Below are 16,968 nucleotides of genomic sequence, written 5' to 3'. Positions count from 1 at the left end.
TAGAGGCACTGCGCACTGCGATAATGTATCTAACAGATTCACACAAACATTCGATCCCTGAAATATAGAGCTGTTAAAAAGGGTCAAACTACTGTACAAATACTGGGAGTCATCAGTGCCAGCAGCAGCAGCAGCAGCTACAGAATGTTGGCATAATCCAAACATAAACTCGTAGAATTCCATCGTCCAGATACATTTAGGCAGTTAACTAAATAATCACATTTAAAAGGCGCCAAGTGGTTCCATAAACAAATATTTGAATTTGGGACGCTGTCTGTCCCTGTCTGTCTGTCTGGCTGTCTACTGTCTGGCTGCTAATGGACGTACGCTGCTCGAAATTTGGAATCGGTGAACCACATGCACCATGCACCATGCACCATGCACCATTCACCACTGTAAAGTAAATAATCGGAGGCCTCTGGGTGGGTGGGTGTGGGGCCCTACACTCTGGCATTTATTTCCTCCCAGGGTCTGTGCCAAATCAGTTCACGCTGTGCCACCAAATGAATGGAACGCAATTCCCAAAACCAAAAGGCCTCCCCCTTTGGAAATTCCTCCCATTTTTTTGAACTCATTCCCGCTGGCAACAGTTGCGTCTGCGCCTTGCTCATTTCGCAGTTTGGCTAACAAATAAAAAAATGTACACAAAAAATAGAAAACGAAGAACGAATCTTTTGTTCCACTCCAGAAAGAAGAAATTCAAAACCCGCTAAGGGTTGGATCAGCCGGGGGAAAAAAACAACACACACACACACACACACACACACACAGACAGAGAAAACTAAAAAGAACAATGCCTTAATAATGTTCGTACAACTAGAACGAGGGAGAGAAAGAGCCGTAGCTATGGGCATGGCCATGGCCATTGCCAGAGCGAGAGGCAGATTAAAAAGGTACCAAATTCCAAATAAAAAGGTAAAGGTTTCTGTATTTTTTATCATTAAAAGAACAAAACAACAGAACCAACACAGATTGAGGGAAGCGAGCGAGTGGCAGAGGGGCACCAACTGAGTCAGGGAATATTGCACAAAAGAGATTAAGTTCCTTTTTCTTTCCGATGCGATGCGATGCGATGCGACGCTGCCTCCAGGCGGCCCCGAGAAACAGAAACACAGACAGAGAAACGAACGCAAATGCGTAGAGCCCAGAGATATCTCTCCTATAGAGAAAGATGGCAGGGGAAGAAGATGAGAGATCCCAGCCCTGGCAAAGTGAACATTCCAGAGCCCTGCTCCTGCTGACAATACAACTGCGCAAGCGTAACCTTTCATACCTGATTATGAACCGCACCGAAGAGCTGAACCTCAGCCCAGCCCATACTCTTCTGCCTTCTGCGTTTCGGACGAAATCAGAAAATGCAATTTACGAAACAAAAACGAACAAAAATAAAACAGCCAGAGCCAGAGAACCAGACAAGGAAATATAGAGAAACAAAAGAGAGGGGGAGAAAAAGGGATGTTACTTGGGCAGCGGAATTGCCTTTTGTGCAGGGGAAAACCCAAAGAAAACCAAAATACATTGATTGGCATTAGGGCTTCACCTGTTCTCCTACCTGTTCACTTTTCCTGGCCCGTTGAAATGTTGTGACAAGTCCTAGGTAATGTCAAGGACAGCCAACTGCCGCAACGTTCAGAGGAAAACAGTGAGAAGAGACAGAGAGAGCGAGTGCATGTGATGGGATGATGAAATCAAAAATCATCGGGCACATTTAGCCGCACTTCATTAATCATCAGGCCCAAGCAGACAATCCTTCCTGCACCAGGCAGACGTGGCACGCATGGCCTGCAACTGCAATAAGCAGGAACCACAGGCAGGCACAGCCACAAGCAGCAGCAGCAGCAGCAGCAGCAGCAGCAGAGCAACAACCAGCATTGACAAGGAGACAATGGCCGAATGTTGTCAGCAGCGGAATCAACTCGTTGCATGTACAAACTATTAGCCAAACTGCCAGAAAAGTCTTGTCAAACCGCAACGAGGGATCGCAATCGGGGGGACAGACAGACAGAACCCAAAAGTCGACTGCCAAACGAGATGATTTTCATTAAAAATTACTTAAAATGAAATCATACAAATATACACATTCCGTTTTGGGCAGACTTTCCTTTGTCTTTCGGGGGGATCCTCAACAAAGACACAAAGCACATTAACCAATGGGGAGAAATGATAATAATCGTAATGCTGATGATGATCATCATCAGCAGAAGCAGAAGCCTCAGCAGACAACGAACTTTGTTGGATCCCCATTCGCATCCCATCGCATCTCGAGTATTTATACATATGGATGGTATATTCTCGTAGCATGTATTTATTTTTCTTATATTTTTTGTTCTTGTGGTCCATCATTTGCATCACATGTTTCTGGTTTTAAAGAGAAATTATAAAGCGTTTCCTTAGCTGCATCATTAGCAGCGCCAACACCAAAAGTCACCTAACTATGTATGCACGAGTTTATCATCCATCCAGTGAGCCAGCCAACAGAGGATCTCTCTTGGATCTGTCGGATCTGTGGGATCTGGCGACTCTTGATGAGGGGGAATCGCACCCAATGTCTGTGGCGTTGGCGTGGTGGCGCATTTTACGCAGTTGCTTAGTCCAAATTAAACTGAATTTATATATAGAGAGACACACAGAGTGAGAACGAAGAGATATATCTATGCAATCTATCTATATAAAATGCATCGGCATCATCATCAACAGCAGCGGCAACAACTGCTTCAACAGCAACTAAAAAAGTGCCAGAGCATTATTTTTAGCGTCCTCTTCTGGGGCGAGCCGACGACGATGTCTCCACTCTACTTCTCTCCGCCGATGTGCTCTCTGCCACAGTCGCTCGTTTGTTAAAATTCGATGGGCGAATGACATTTTTGAGTTATTTTTGTCAGCCCGACAACGACGACGACGTCGCAAACGACAACCCTGCTGGCCCCGAAATGGCCAAGTGCTCTCAGTTCTCAACCAAATTGAAACGAAATGCAAGCGACAACTTAGTTGTTGACGTTCAGCTCGATGAATGATCAACGTTGCCTCTCTCTCCCTCTCTCTCTCTCTCTGACTGCAATCTGCTGGCACCCGATCTGCTCTGAAGGAACACCCCGAACAGGGTTTTGAACTTTGCCAAATGTTCAACTGTGGCTGAAGATCAGTTAAAGGTGGATGGGTGATCAATCAATGAGCAAGGTGTGGAGTAGAAATGATGCGAAAACAGATGCAGATACGAACACAGATACAACTGCCAAAAGGTTCGATGATCGGGCCAAAGATCATGATCGCTTCGTGCTCTAGTTGGGCAAATGTGATCATGGTAAAGGTTCAGCTAACAAGCCATAGAAGTTCGACAAAAGCGTAGCTTTTAGGGCTGCTTATAAACTCGTAACTCATTCTTAGATCTTAAAGATTCCCGTTGAGACTTTATGAGACATTTCATTGACAATTCCGACAAGAGTTCATCAAAATCTCGCCCAGCCGGAGAGTGCCAAGATTCGCAGCTTCTTGATAAAAGTGTTTCTCCCCCCCGCGAGAGAAGATGGTGTTGTTGTTGTTGCTGCTTGTTGGGGTTATTGCCCATAGCAGGGGCCTGTCAAAATTCCAAATGGACCATAAATAAAAACATCATTTTTATAATATTCAACTGGCCAGGGCGGAACCGCATGAGGGGGCGTTGCAGTGGTTGTTTCTTGGCATTGCCAAAAATGTCACAAACCGTAGAATGGAGCCATAAGTTTTGCTCACTTTTGGCATCATCATCAACAACACAATCATCATCGGCATCGTCAGCGTCATCTCCTTGGTGCTCTGTTGTGCGCTTCTGTTCTCCAAGGCGATCTTCAGTGCCCCATAAAAATAGCTGCCCCAAACGGGGAGCAGGATGTACACCAGAGAGAGAGAAAGACAAAACGACTTGCAACATTATAATTTGTATGTTAAAACATCGTAAATTATTTAAATGTCAGTGTGTGGCAGCATGCTCTTCGCCTGCTCTGTTTTTATGAACTCCAAATGTTTAGGGGGGCGGGGCGGCCTACAGGGAGGAAGTGTCAAGTGTGGGCAGCGCCAGGCTGGAGTCGCCTCGCATATTTGTGACATATGGCGGCAAGACATTGTCAGCGGAGACTGTAATTAAGTGCAGACTGCCCCGTTCCTTGAAGCTGGGACAAAGAGAGAGGCAGGAATCGATCCCAAGCCAAAAACAAAAACCAAAACCAAAACCTAAACCGAAAGAAACCGAACTGAAGCTGAAGCGATCCTCTTCGTTGGGTAACGTAATCCGATCATTTAGCGGCTTGCTTCGTTAAGTTCGTGTGCCGCGATTTAGTGCCACATGTGGGCCATGTGTTCCCACAGAGACGACTCCAGTATGCCAGCCTCGTACTCGAGGCAGGAGAGCGAAAGAGAGAGAGAGAGACTCTGCAGATCTCAAATTACACGGAGAGAGAGAGCGGGAGTGGGTGTGGAGGGGGCTCAAAAGTAGATCCATTATTCTTACCTGTTTACTGAACATTGCAATATCCTCGTTAAACGATTCCGATGAACAAACATCGCCACCTTGCACCCCGGGCTCCCTCGGCGTACATGTGGCCAATTCGCATTTCTCGAATATGAGCGCCAATAGCGGGAATAGCGGATGTCTGTAAAGAGAGAGAAAGAGAGAGAAATGTCAGTTTAAGCAACATTTCAGGACAATTGCCTGTCCCGATCCTGCAAAATGCAAATGAGCAGCCGCCGCATAGAGAAACAGCTGCTGACCCTTGGCTGCCTTGGCCACTGCTGCTCTATCTGCGAGTATATCTAAATAAATAATCCCCCTTGGGCCACTTGGACTCTTTATGCTGACGGATTAGTTCGACAACTCAACATGATTTGACCATTTTTTGTTTGCAGCAGAGGTCTGCTAGTATTTCCTTTTCTACTGTTTTTTGTTCTCTTTTCCGTTCACGCTTAGAGCCGCACAAATTGCACCTGAACAAAATTAGGAGGGCTTGGTCCCTGTCCCTGTCCCAGTCCCTTGGCCGAAAAACCCATTAGATGGCACAAAAAGTGACCAGCGAGGAGGGAACCAGAACACAGAATACGCCAGAACCCAGAGGGGGTGTGGACCTGCGCTTAACAAACTATTAATAAGACTCGGACTCGGACTCGGCCTCGGACTGGGTACGTTCTCTCTCAGCCTTTTACAGTTGAGTGCGTTTCCAGTTTAGGATCAGGAACAGAACAAAAAGTAAAACCCAGAACAGAAACAGAAACAGAAACTGAAAATGAAAATGAATTTCTGTGGCACTCATTTGCCATGACTAAGCAAAAGAGCAGCCAGCCAGCAGCTGAAGTTGTTCTGCGCACACGATAAGGTGTTAAAGGAGAGTGTGTGTGCTCCTCTCCTGCCGCCGCTCTCCCCTCTTTTTTTCCATAAAAATTAATTTAAATTTCATACACTCGTACACGATGGGAAAAGGTGCCAAAAAATAATAATAATCATAACAATGTTGCTGCAGCACACAGGTGCCCAATGAAGTCATAATCATCATCATCATCCACGGGGGGAACCTTTGTTTGGCCAGACACTCGAGATGGACGGACGGACAATCATCAAACAGTCATCAAACAGCTGATGGATGGGCCAAGTCATTCATGAAATTCACTGTGTGTCTCTCCCTCTCACGACAAATATTTGCTTAAATAAAAAAATGCAGCAGCAGCAGCAGCAGCAGCAAGAGCAAAAAAAGAAGGCCGCAGCGATCGAAAGACAAACAAGCATTTCAGGCAGTCAGGCAGCTGGCAAAACAGTTGCAACACATGAAAATTGGCAGTCCAACAGGACACGCAATGACACAAGGGACTCATCTGCTTCGATCATGTTAGAAAAAACGAAGAGAGAGATAGAGCCATACAAAAAGATCAAACAAAGAAGAAACCACAATTTTGGCAAATTAACACCCAGGAACCGCAAAGGGAACAACGCAACCGCAACAACTGCAGCTCATTTTGGCTGGATGGATGGATGGATGGTTGGATGGTTGGACTGGGGAATGGCCTGTGACTGGAGTGACTCCCTAATGCCTAAGCACGTTCATGTTCCGTGTCCGTCACTAAACTCTTGCCACACCCCCACAGAGCGACAGAGCAGACATTTTGGTCGAGCCAAACCCATAATTTTGTATTTTGCGCAAAACGCACAAGGATCACGCCCATTTCTATAAAAAAAAGGATCGCTTGCCTCTTGCAACCTCTTCGATTTTGAGCAGAGTTACGCGTGCGTTAAAATGATGTCGACTCCCTCGCTCGAGGTGAGAACAGGTGGCGGATTGGGTCGCAACCACTCGAACATGCCCAAAATTATTAATCAACTGGGAGGCGAACGAACGCTTGATTGAATTGGGAAAGGGTTCGGAAATTTATTGAGTGGTTTAATGGATCACCAATCAATAGGGGTCTAGGAAAATTAGGAATTTTATAATTTTAGTGATCATGTGAGCTAAATGTTGATGGAAGATCCCCATATACGTATGTAAGTGGAAACTTTTCACATGAGCGGATCTCAAGTCAATAAATACTACAGTCCTTTTGCTAATCTACGATTTATTCGTGCTTGAAAATGGACAGTAATCTTTGCGGATCTATTTGAAATAACTTTGATGAATATTCGAGCTCGTCTTTATGAATGTAATGTAAATCTTTTTAGTGATCATGTGAGTGGGTTCCAAGTTCTATAATACGAGTGTTTGTGTACTTTAAATGATGTTCAAAAGTCCGTTGATTATTTCATTGATTGTCGTTGGCAGCAGCCTGACAACACATGAGAAATGGGATCATCAGCGATAGTTTTGGACAATCTTGGTGTAAATGTTTTTCCTAATACCGCGCTCAATCAATTTCATTTCTAATCAGTCTTAGATGACCCCAACAAAGATCCCCATCTTAGGTGATTATTTACAGCCAACCAAATCCTCCAATGAATGAGCTAAGCTGAGGTTTGGTTAAGCTTTTTTCTGGAATCTAATGTGCGCGAGATACTTACTCATAAATCGCATCCTTATCACGTTTGTGTACTTCGGGTATTGCGCCCATTAGGTGATTACCAACCGGTGATACATGACTAGGTGTACCATGACCCCCGGCACCCGAATGGTAGCCGTGCATGCTGACTGTTGCCGCAGCCGCCGCGGCATGCGTCATGTGCGGTGAGTGGTGCGAGGGGAGGCCTTGCAGGCCGGGCGGCCTATGTCCAGCATGTGGATCGTACATAGCCGCCGCCGCGGCACCGGAGTCCATGCCGTAGCCGTGCAGGCCATCATCATACTGCAAAGAACACAAAGACCACATAATACAGATTAGTTTCAGAGTAACAAAAGAGTAGTAGGATGGTTGTTGAAGTGTTGTTCCCAGCCAAATTAGACAAAAAACCAAAACAGCAAGCAAAAAATCTAAATATATGCATTTAAATATTTGTGTGTGGCCAAAGCTGAAGACTCACACAGGAAAAAAAAAACAAAAAAAAAAAAAACAAAAAGCGATTCGCGTTGACCTTGTGATTACTTTGCCGCCGCTTCGACATTGTATGGATATATACCCACGTACATATGTATATATTCATATACATATACCTATTCATACATATATTTAGTTACCTCGTCTTCGCTCGTCTTTTCTTTCAACGTTTTTTGCATATTAATTAAGCGCCAAAAGCAGCCAACAGCCATATGGCAACAACAAAGAGACAATTTTGAATGTTATCAGTTAATCTCTCTATATGTATGTATACATATCTATATCTATATATATATCGTAAGGGTACTCGAACAAGTGTATATCTTTGTGTGTGATTGCTCTCTATCTCTGTCCAAAGTTGTACAACAGTTTGTCTGAGTCCGCGCAGTTGCAAACTGGTTTGTGTGCAACGGCAACCACAGTAGGAGGTACTCGCACTGCTCGTACCCTTTTTTGCAGAGGGTATTCCCCAGTGATGGAATATATATTCCAATCGAACATTTGCACATTCTTCACCATCAAACCCCAGCCAGGGTATCTTTAGTTTCGGCCATTGTGGTGGCTGTCACTTGACAAAAGTTCAACTGCTGCTGATGCCTTTGATTCTTTCTCGTTGGCCGTAGTGTGGTGTGTGCGTTTTTTGTAAGATTTTAATCATTTGTACTCAAGTGGCGTCCGTCGCCTGAGAAGCTACTCTGCTCCTCTTCACACTGCATAATTTGAGACAAGTTTGGTTGGTGCGAGAAAGACAGAAGATAGAGAGAGAGAGAGACAGGGAGAGAGAGAGGGGGGAAGAGAGGCCGAAGAAGTTGACAAAAAGATTTTTGTGCAGCGACAAGAAATGATGGTGGGCCTGTGCCTTTGCCCCGTCTTCATACACACGAAAAGTCTCGCCAGCAAGTTGGAGTTTTATTTCTTATCAGCCTGGAAAAATCTTTGACACTAAATGAGCAATTGACTTGAGCTGGAGTTGAAGCAAAAAAGACAGACAGGGAGCAAAGCCACGCTTGACTGAAGATTTTGAGCGAAATGTCAAGGATTTGCACCTGGAAGCCAGAGCTGTATGCATGCATGTATGTGGTGTATCTGCGACTGTGCATCTGTATCTATACTTTGAAATAGTGCAACTGGCTCATAAAGCAGCTGCCTCCGTTTTGCTGCTGAAGCAGTGGCAGTGGCAGTGGCAGTGGCAGTGCCACCTGCAAGCCCCGAGTTGACTTCAATTCGATTGTCAACCTTTTGCAACGTTTTGTTTTCGCTCTGGCAATCCTTTAGATACACACAAAAGATTAGTCTACTGAGGAGGCAGCGAGGCAGCGAGGCATCGAGGCAGTAGTCGTGCAATGCTGCTGCCGTTTGGCGTTGGTGTTGGTGTTTGCTCTGAGCCTGAGCCTGAGTCTGAGTCTGAGCCTCAGCCAGAGCGGGTGTATGCAAGATACAAGCCCATAGATACAACCGCACAGCACAGGCCGTGCGGCCGGGTTAGTTCAGCTCAGATCAGCCGGGGTTCGAGTCGACTCCAATCCAATCCAAAGCAATCCAACTACACACCAAAGCAGTCGCTTCGCTTCGCTTCGGTTCGGTTCGGTTCATGGCAGTTAAACTATAAAGTTGTTATGCTAATTTTAGTGTTGGTGGCAACCGTACGTTGTCGCTGCTGCTTTTCGAAATGAGGAAATTGTGGAGCAAAAGCCGTGCCAACAAAGAGATCTTGAAAATTACCACAATTTGTACTTGTACATAAGTAATGTGGGAATTTGAGTAACAGAGAAGATGTACATGGCAGTAGAGGGAGAGCGGAGAGTGGAGAGCGGAGAAGGTTTCTCCCCTGGCAGACACCAACAAAAGAAGAGTAAAAATCGAACAGGCAAATACACTTAGACCGCTCTGGGCCATCCTAACCATTTGGGCCAACTTTGATTGATGATCTCTTTCGGCTCAGACCTCAGACCCCATTTCGCTCCCTCTCTCTCTCTCTATCTCTCTCTCTCTCTCTTACTTGCTGTCTTTCTCTGGTTGTTGTTTAGTGACCAAGCCATTGACCTTGTTGAATGGCGGCTCTGGTGGAAAGCTCTGTAACTGACAGGAGGGCAAAGTGGGGGCACACTGAACTGTACGATTGTGCGAGTGTATGTGTGTTTGTGTGTTTGTGTTTGGATATTGATCCACCCAGAAAAGCAACCACTGAAAAGCCAACAGTAAACAGTCGTCCGAGGAGGCCGGCATTTCATTCTGGTCTGATTTTGACAAGTTCAGCGTCGAAAATCCTTCAAAAATTTATGACGCCCCCTGGCCACACATAGACAGTTGGCAGAGGGGGCAGAGGTAGAGGCCCATCCGACCCGACTGCCACTGACAGGCGCTGAAGGAGCTGCGTCGCAGAGTGTTCGGGTAACCAGGCACAGTCGGGGGGCAGTTGCTAGTGCCGGGCCCGGGCTCTTGTCCTACTTGCTGTTGTCTGTCGCTGTGCCTCTGTGTGTGTGTGTCTGCTTTTGTCGTGTTTGCGCGACATTAAGTCATACTTATCCAAAAAGCCTACTGCACTCCTGGCACCCCACCGCCCGCAACAACTCAATTGAAGCACAAAAATCTTTAATGTTGAACAGAACAATATGTATTTTGGCTTTAAGTTTGTGCCACAATGGTGGCAAGAAGGGGGTCTGTGTTTGTGTGTTGTGTGTTGTGTGGGTGGCTGCAACAAAATGTTGCGTGAACTTGAAACCGAAAACGTTGCACGACACGGCACATGGGCCAAAATAGAAACACAAGCACAGGAAACAGCAACAGCAAGGACATTTAGTGGGTGAGAGAGCAGAGGGGGAGTGGGACAATGGGGGCCACCTTTATCTGAGCGGACGCCCGAAACTGACCAAAAGCCAGACACCCGGGCGGGGGGAGTGCCGGAAAGGCAGGAGAGTTATGAGTGCAAAAATGCAGCCACGAGAGAGAGAAACATACTAGGGCCACCGCTACCTCTCGCTCTCTCGGTCTCTCGCTCTCTCCCTCTCTGGCTCCTGCTCAGGCCTATGTGCACGTGTGTGCGTTCGTTTTAGCCAAAATGGTGACAATGGCCGCCATTTTACATAGTCATGGTCGTAGTCGGAGCTCCCCCGACTGCCACACTCCCACCTCCCCCGACAAAAGCCTCAATATGTTTGCTGAAACTCCATTTCTATATCGATTTCTTGGCCTTCTTTCTCCACAACACTTTTGCTTTTCCTATTTTTTGTGCTTGTTGTATTTCCATTCCCAACAACGAACAAATGGGGGACGCGGGGAATATTTTGAAACCCGCAACATTCTTAATTGCGATGGCGCGGCCAAAGGCCTAATCAAAATTAATTGTTTATCATGTTGTATTTGAATTTCTTTCCATTTCTTTGTATTTCTCTATAATTCTTTTTTCGGGGCTGTTGTCTTTCTTGACTTTTGCTTAATTAGCAGACGAGCCGCAGTCCGCGGCTGTTGGTTGTAGGCTGTAGGTGTGTCCCAATCCCAATCGAATCCCTCGCGATACTCCCGTCTTCTATCTGCTGTCACGCCCAGTTCTGTTTCTGTTTTTGGGCCGCCTCAAAAGTTTTATTTGGTGTTAGACAATTAATTTTTGTTGCGTGTCTGGGTGTTATTTTAATTTACAGTTGCAGGCACATTTCCAACCAACATTTCGAACACAACACGCTCTCTGTGGCATAGTTTTTCTGCTCTGCGTTTTTTATTATTCACTTTTATTGCTTCTAATAACAATATTATCGAGCAGGCGGACTTCAAACGTTGAAGGGGGTTTGAGCGGTTTGTCAACGGCCCAAAACGTGCGCTCATTTTGTTGTTCCTTTTGCTCCCAAATTTATGTCTAAAAACAAATACTTAACCCAGCAAAAAATACGCAGAAATATATATAAATAAATATAAAGCAGCAGAATTAGATGCTCGGTAGCCAAATAGCTTCCAGACCAATGGCAGAATGGCAGAATGGCAGAATGGCTGAATGGTGGAACAAAAAATGCAAATAAATGTATTCTTTGGCGTTTGAACATTTATCAAAAATCAACAACACATGACGTCAGTCTGCGGCATTTATTAAATTAAAATGAGCCCCAAACTGGCAGATGATTAACAAAAAACCAACAAAAACACAACAGCAGCAGCGACAGCGGCATTTGTCCAAAAGGGTATATTCAAATTTCGTGTTCAGACAAAAACAAGACACAAAATTCGATTCAAAAACAAATTTAAAGACACTGAATATTTTTTAGAAACAGAAATTAAGCAGAGAATTTTTTAAGAATTTGTGGGGAAATATTTTAAATTGAAATTGAAGAGGAAAATGTATTAAAAATGTATTAAAAATGCAGAATGTTTGGAATGTAGACTGATTTTGAAAGTGTTTTGGAGACACAAATGTAGTTGATGTCTTAAGAATCGCCAGCCAATGATAAAACCACCCAAGCGGCAATCTTTCTTGGCTATCTAATTAAATTTCCAGGTCTCGAGGACCCTTGAAACTTTCCAAACAAAAGCACTCTCTTTCTACCATTTGAGGCTCCAACAAAAAGCCAAAAGAAAGCTCTTGGAGTGTTTGGCATTCGCCGCGTCTCCTGGATGGGGCCAAAACAGAAAAAAAGTTACTCAAAAATACGAAAATAAATTGCGTGCTGATGGCTCATTTAATTTAATGAGCGGCGTGCAACTTGTCTAAATGATTTTTCCTCTACTTTACAGCAGTTTTTTTTTGTTAATTTTTCAGAGTTTTTTGTTTGGCGCTGGCCCGCATGGAGGGCAGCCAGGCAGGGCACCCTTTCATAGATGGATCGAATCTCTACGAGATCTCTAAGAGTTTTCTGAAAAAATGTAATTTAGTTTTACTTGAAAATTAGCGAAACACTTTGGCTTAATGTCAGGGAAATTACACACACACACAACACACAAAAGGAAGAGGCGAAACAGATTATTTAAAATACTTTATAAGACGATTTAGGCGTAAATGTAAAAAGAAATGAAACTAATGAAAACACTTCCAACGGCAGCCAGCAGCGGCAGAGGCAGAGGCAGAGGAGGCAGGCAACATACTGCGGCGACCTCGTCAAACTTGGCAACTATGTGTACCTACAGCAACAACAGCAACAACCAGAGCACCAACAGGCACCACACAGCCGACGACCCAAGAACGAGGCACGCAATTTGATCATTAAACATGAAGCTCTTTAGCACACGAAAAACAACATCGACAAGAGAAAGAGACAGGCACAGGCACAGAGATGGGGCAAGTGAAAGAGAAAGAGAAAGAGCAAGAGAGGCAGCAAGCCACAGCTGAGGAGCAGCTCATGTGGATAGGCCCCATATAGAGCCTGGCAAAAATATGCATATGTAATTTGTTTATAAATATTCCTCGCAGCCTGCTGGCCTGAGAGAATTCCCAACTTTCGTTGAGAAACTAAACTAAACCGAGATACATATGCCTGATAACCGGGCCCAATTCCAGTCCCAGTCACAATCCCAGTCCCAATCCCAGTCCCAGCTATAACTGATCTAAAGATACAAAGTAGAAGCTCTCTTCTGGATCCACGATGACTCACGGGGAAGCTGAGTGTCTCAAGAATTTCTCACTTAATTAGAAAAGAATTTCCAGCGAAGGTTAACCATCTCAGGGAGATTAAACGTAGATAGAGAATCACTGGAGAAATATCACTAATGAAATATATAATAAAAAAAAGATAGAGATTTCAAATTAAACTTCACTTTCGGAACGAGGTATTCCTTACATAATGAAAGTGGGAAAAGTATAAGAAAAATAATGGAATAAATTATTATATTAGGAAGGAGTTCTTTCAATCTCATAAATTCCTGTTCAGTATTGCCGCAAAATCTTTCAATCAACTTTTCGCCAAGTGTGTTCGGCAGAAATCTAACAAGTAACGGCCCCACGTTGCACATCGAATGGCATTTGCAGCATGCCGCGATGCCCAACCGATGCCTTTCTATTTTGATTTTATTTCTGCAAAAAAAAACAAATAGCGGCAAAGCAATCACAGAACAAACACACAGCGAGAACGAGGGGAACACACACTAGACGAATTATACTTTATGCCACAAATTACGCTGCGGTTAACCTTTAAATTAAAATAACACCAAAACAATTTTTGTGCTGCATTTTGCAGGCGTTTGAAACGGCACGGAAGAGGCCGGGACAGTGGCACGAGGAGTGCCAGTGCCAGGGACGGGGTGGCTAGGTGCTTGTGGCAGCTGCACATTGCACATTTATATACAAATTGCAATTGCACTTTTTCCACTGGCTCTCTCTCTCTCTCTCTCTTTGTCGCTCTTTGTAAAGGCATAAAATAATCAAATTAAATATATATAAAAATGCATATGTGAAAAAAAGAGCGCTTCCCGCCATTTTCCGGCACGCACAAATGTCCAAAAATTATAGTAGAGTCATGGAAAATTATAAAAATAAAATTGTAAATAATAAAACCGCAAAAAGAGAGCGGGAAAGGGAAAGATAAAGAGAAAGAGAAAGAGAGCGACAGCGACAGAGACAGAGGGAATGAATGAATGCCAGCCACGGCCTCAGCCTCTTTTCGCTCATGTGCAATAAAATTATATGCATCAAATGCACACAGAAACAGATACAGACACCCTGACACACGGGATGCAGATACAAAACAGACGTGGAACCCGTATGTATATTGTGCCCAGAGTAGAAAAATTCAGTTGATGGAATTGAAATGGCGCGATTCGGCCAAACAGCCGCAGGAGAATAGCGAAAACAGACAACGGGCAGCAGGAAAAAAGAGGGTACGGGACAGGGACAGGGACAGGGACAGACTCGTGTATTAAACCACAAGCGTAAATTTATTCGCCAGTAACAGCAGCAGCAGCAGCAGCAGCACACACATGAAAATCACCACACAACATTCCCGCGGGCATTTTCACATTTTTCGTTTTGTATATTTCATTTGGATTTTTTTTTTTGTATTTTTCTGTCTTTTAATGCTCCCAAAGAGCTCGGCCTACCTATGGCCAGTCATAATTCACTCTCCACATGCAAACACAAACACAAACGTAGATGTTAATTGCTAACACACATACGCACGAACACACTCACGCACAAATATCGAGAGTAGAGTCTGTGCTCCGTTTAATAAAAATCAAGTTCACTTCGCAGGTCCATGTTAATCAATTGATAAACTCGAAAGCAACAAACCAAAAAAAAAAATAGTAAAGAGGCAACTGCTCTAACTGCGATTTGGCAGAGATGGTTGGTCACCTGATTAGCATATTATTTATGATCCATATGAGTGGTAAAACATAAACGGTTCACCATACTTAATCAGATAAACCATATGCGAGAATTGTGGGCAAAAGGTAATGGAGAGCAGATTTACCCAAATGTGAATTGCTCAGCAAGTAAAATTACTAGAAGGAATATATCATAAATAAGTTTGATCTCTTACTGCAAGTTACTGGAAGTCTATAAATGGATTAACGATTCAGGGAGGGAAATTATGTTCTTTGGAATCTCTGTGGTTGTTATGAAACGTTGAAGTTAATCCGTCGGACTTTCAAGTGTGCATATATTAGGACACAGATGTTTGGAGGTAATCCTGAGAAGATTCCTAATGGTACGAATACCTTTTTTGAAATTAAATGGCATAATAGCATTTCTATGAACTGATTTAATAGAACCCTAAGTAGGAATATTTTGGGCATTCCATAATAAGTTTTCCACCAGAATACCAAATATCAATTCAACTACTTAATTCCATACACTTTTATGAGAAAATGACCAGCATAAATCATATTTGAGTGAGTCTCTGGTATGAGAGTACCCCCCACACACACACACACACACACAACTCGATTAATGTGGCTCCAAGATTGAAAATTTCACTACATGCATATATAAAGAGTTTGGGAATTGTCAGATAACTTGCTACCACACACTTTGCTGATAGTTGTTGGTGCCGACGGCATTTGATTTGAACCAAAAATAAAAGATTTATGCATTGGACGTTGCCGTCGCTAATTTGGCTGGGCATAACAACACTTCTGGGGATTTCCCTATTTAAAGTTTAGGGAATTTTCGGATGGTACTTACCCTGGGCTGAGCCATTAATGCTCTGGGAGCGACGTCTAACCCGATTTGTGCCACTTTTGGTGTAGAGAAGACTGTGGGGCGACACAACACACAATTCGACGGCGGGGCCCGCGTCCCTTGTGTCCGGTCCTCGTTGTGGTTGTTTCTCTGGTTGTTCTTCCAGTTGTGGCTCCTCGGGGCTTTGGGCTCTTATGCTGGCAGATCTGTTTGTTAGGGACCTCCTGGATTGGGGTCTCTGGAATTTCTGTTTATGTTTCTCCACTCAAAAATAGTGTTACGAGGGGAAAATCACGTTGTTTTTCCGGCTTTTCTTTAGGGGAATTTTGCTTTTGCTTTTGCTTTTATTTTGTTGTTGTATTATTTTGCACTCTTTTACAATATACTTCTACATCTGCTTTTCTCTTTTATTCTTTTCTTTTAACACAGGCACATTTGTTAAGATTTATTTTATGTATTATTATTACGTTATTTGTTGTTGTTGTTGCTTGTATACTTGTTGTTGTTGTTGTTGTTGTTGTTGTTACGCGCGCGATGTTGTTGCTTTTGTTGTTAAGCGGGGGAGATCTCTTGCGAACTTTTAGTATTTCCTTTTTCCTTTTCTTTCGAATTGCGTTAAGTGAGTTCTTTTGTTGTATTTACATCTAATAATGTTTTGGTTTATAAAAATCGTATACAATTTGTTGTTTTTGTTGCTTTAGTTGCTGTCCTTAGTATACTGCTGTATTGTTGTGGCTGTTGGTGCCACATAATTTTGCAATTTGTTGTTGTTGTTTCTTGCCGTTGTCTGCAGTTGTCATAAATCCATGGCTCGACTACAGGCAGCTTCCTCTTCGATCGATCCTCGTCAGATTACAGATTACAGATTACAGATTTTCAGATTGATTTCCTTTTCCGCTTTCCACTTTCCGTTTTGCTTAGGGGTTTAGTGGTTGTTGTTGTTGTGGTTGTTTGTCGTATACTCTTTTTGCTTTTCGTATAATATGCGCACTATTTATCACAGCTGCTTCTACATACTATATATGTAACTAGATCCTGAACCAAAATGAAAACGCAAAAAACTTTAGTTGCTGTCGTCGTTGCGGGGCAAGAGTCTTTTACGATTTAGCGACGGCACAACACAACAATAAGTGCTGTTTGCTTTTCTCTCTCTTGTGGGTGGCTCTAGAGAGGGGGACAGCTACGGCTACGGCTACGGACAGGGGATCGTCGGGATCCCCTCTGCAACAGGAACGTACCCGTTGAAACACGCGCTTCTACCCTTTGCAGCTCATTTAGAGTATTCTTGTTCGATGGATGCGATGCGATGCAATGCGATGCGACTGCTGTGAGCTGGTACCGTTAAAACGAAACGTAAACGTAACCGTAACGCGGGAACCCGATCCGTTGCGCGC

At 43.9% G+C, this 16,968-nt stretch overlaps 1 protein-coding gene and 1 long non-coding RNA gene across 5 annotated transcripts in view; both read right to left on the bottom strand.

The window, feature by feature from the left end:
• Positions 1–16,049, bottom strand: part of LOC117589829 (homeobox protein homothorax) — a 108,322-nt gene extending 92,273 nt beyond the window's left edge. Inside the window, exons 1-3 of one of the 4 annotated variants that reach the window (XM_034282061.1) lie at positions 15,578–16,049; positions 7,010–7,290; positions 4,484–4,625 (exon numbers count right to left, since the gene is read on the bottom strand). In XM_034282061.1, coding sequence (XP_034137952.1) covers positions 4,484–4,625; positions 7,010–7,290; positions 15,578–15,592 — 438 coding nt within the window. In that variant the 5' untranslated portion in view covers positions 15,593–16,049. The remainder of the gene's footprint in view (positions 1–4,483; positions 4,626–7,009; positions 7,291–15,577) is intronic. The other 3 variants (XM_034282060.1, XM_034282062.1, XM_034282063.1) reach the window with 3 other exon arrangements.
• LOC117589832 lies at positions 2,323–3,921 on the bottom strand. Its single transcript, XR_004574232.1, has 2 exons — positions 3,070–3,921; positions 2,323–3,026 (listed from the first exon to the last, which is right to left on the bottom strand). It is a non-coding gene; the product is annotated as an uncharacterized LOC117589832 (long non-coding RNA).
• Positions 16,050–16,968: the final 919 nt, after the last annotated feature.

The sequence above is a fragment of the Drosophila guanche genome, unplaced genomic scaffold, assembly GCF_900245975.1.
Source record: "Drosophila guanche unplaced genomic scaffold, DGUA_6, whole genome shotgun sequence".
In the NCBI taxonomy this organism is placed as follows: Eukaryota; Metazoa; Arthropoda; class Insecta; order Diptera; family Drosophilidae; genus Drosophila; species Drosophila guanche.
This window is presented reverse-complemented; position numbering and strand designations above follow the sequence as displayed.